The sequence below is a fragment of the Austrofundulus limnaeus genome, unplaced genomic scaffold (assembly GCF_001266775.1).
Source record: "Austrofundulus limnaeus strain Quisiro unplaced genomic scaffold, Austrofundulus_limnaeus-1.0 Scaffold1439, whole genome shotgun sequence".
Taxonomy (NCBI): Eukaryota; Metazoa; Chordata; class Actinopteri; order Cyprinodontiformes; family Rivulidae; genus Austrofundulus; species Austrofundulus limnaeus.
Window position 1 is genome coordinate 24,502 of NW_013953841.1, and position 2,313 is coordinate 26,814.

At 42.7% G+C, this 2,313-nt stretch overlaps 1 protein-coding gene across 1 annotated transcript in view; it reads left to right on the forward strand.

The window, feature by feature from the left end:
- Nucleotides 1-766: 766 nt before the first annotated feature.
- The window catches only part of LOC106535387 (proline-rich protein 12), a gene marked incomplete at its 5' end in the record, with an annotated part of 20,148 nt that continues 18,601 nt past the window's right edge, over nt 767-2,313 (forward strand). Inside the window, 1 exon segment of the mRNA XM_014032389.1 lies at nt 767-1,582. Within this exon segment, the coding sequence (XP_013887843.1) occupies nt 767-1,582 (816 nt within the window).

Here is a 2,313-nt window from a genome sequence, read left to right on the forward strand (position 1 = left end):
CTTTGGTGAAGTTTCCCTTCTGTAATGTAACAGAGTTGATGCAATCCACTGTAAAAGTGACAAAAACAGACAAAGTTATTTTATTGCAGTGATTAATTTTACCTACATGTAGAAAATGTTACATTTACATCCTGTGGATCAGTCAGCAGCAGCATCTGATCCATGATGTGATGTAAATGTAACATTTTCTACATGTAGGTAAAATTAATCACTGCAATAAAATAACTTTGTCTGTTTTTGTCACTTTTACGGTGGATTGCATCAACTCTGTTACATTACAGAAGGGAAACTTCACCGAAGTGAAACATTAATCTGTGGATCTGTGTTTGATTACTCTGCCTGGCTTTCTCAAGGACCAGGATGTGACACAAAAATCTGAATTATAGAACTGAAAGTGAAAGTTATCAAACTGAATTTTTAATAAACTAAAATACAGTTTCAAAGCAAATTAATTCAAATTCAAAACKTTAAATTCTGATTCAAATCATTAAATTCAGTTTCAATTTAGTGAAATTTATTTTCAAACCAATGCATTCAGTTTCAAATTACGAACATTCAGATTCAATCTGAGGAATTCAAATTCAATTCCTGCTGGCACAAGATTTATCCCATACATGTGACCTGCTAACAGTTCAAAACTCTGCCTCTCTGATGGTATGGGGGTGCATTAGTAAGGTCTGATAAAACCAGGACTGGTCTTGTTGAGGAAACACAGGTCAGATTTTAAACCTCATCAGTGAAGAGTTTCTGTTTTTCTCTCAGGCTKATGACAAGAGCTTTGACTTCAAACCTGGCTTCATGGCCTCATTTTTGGATTTTCTGAAGACAGGAAAAAAAGAATTTGACTTGGAACAAAGACAGGATGGAGGTGAGAAGGAGGTCCTGGACACCTGCTCCTCTCTCAAAGGAGGAATCCAGCCCCTGTCACCACCTCCTCCTTCCTTACCACCATCTCCTCCTCAGCAGCCCCCAAAAGATTTCAGTGACAAGGGAAGTGACGAAGGGGCCGACCTGGCCCTCAGCGGCTGCCCGAGTCCCTGCAAACCTCTGGATGAGGAGCTGAAAAGGAATCTGGAGACGCTGCCGTCCTTCTCGTCTGATGAGGAGGACTCAGTCAGTAAGAACCAGGACCTGCAAAAGAGCATCTCCTCTGCCATCTCAGCCCTGTACGACACCCCACACTCTCTGGCCGCTGCCATGGCCTCCGCCATGATCAAGGCCCAGCCCACCGTGCCCCTACCGACGGCCGAGGAGCCCCCCCTCAGCCCCCCTCTCCCTGCCATCCCTCCTCTCATTCCCACTGTGGAGAACACTAAAGAGGAGGCACTTATCTTCTCTCAGCAGCCCCCGGAGGAGGAGGAGGAAGAGGAGGAGCAACGGCTGATCTCCCCACAGCCAAATACAGAAAAACCCGAGGACAGAGGGTCCGAGCAGGAGGTGGAGGAGCAAGAGGAGGAGGACAGAGTAGAGGAGAATGGGAATAATGAAGAGCCTCAGAAGCAACAAAAAAAGGACACAGAAGATGAAAAAGAAGAGGAACGATCACCTGAAAAGCAGATTTTAGAAGTTCCCAAAGCTGAAGGTAATAAATATGTTAGTTTTTCTAACCTTCGTCAAACTAAACGTAACTAAAATTAATCTGACAACAGGAACTACTGTTGTTTAGCTTTTCTATAAGATTTTAATGTGCTTCAGTGCCTCAACTCATTCATGTTCTTTATGTTATTTAAGACTCCAGTTAGAGGAATACAATTCCTCAAATAAACACATATCACTCTCTGSCTTTGATACCAGAGTTTAATATTGAGATAATCAAGAATWTCCCACTTACAAGWACAACTGGGCCACAACTGGTGAAAATGCAGCTTAATGTAGAMTTTTACACTGTGAATTTCTCAGACTACTTTTGAACCCTGTGCACCTCYAACTAGTGGTGAGATTCCATCGTTTCTTGGATAAAATAATCAACAATTATGGGAGWTGTAGTTTAGAGTCAGTGCTGGCTATAAAGCAGATTATTTTAAGACATTAATACGTCATTGAAGCTCTAGCGGGCCACATAAAATGCCACAGCGGACCAGTTTTGGCCCACGAGGCTTGAGTTTGACACATGTGCCTTAAACCCTGCCATGTGTGGGCTGCCACCCTGCTCTAGGTTCCACATACCACCACAAGGAACCACAGGACGTTTGTTCATGCTTAGAACCACTGTARTCTAGTCATGTTCTTTCACATGTAACAGAAAACTCATTGGGCCTCATGCAAGAACATGTTCGTATTCTTATCCTAAATTTCTCTTACTTTTGTTCGTAC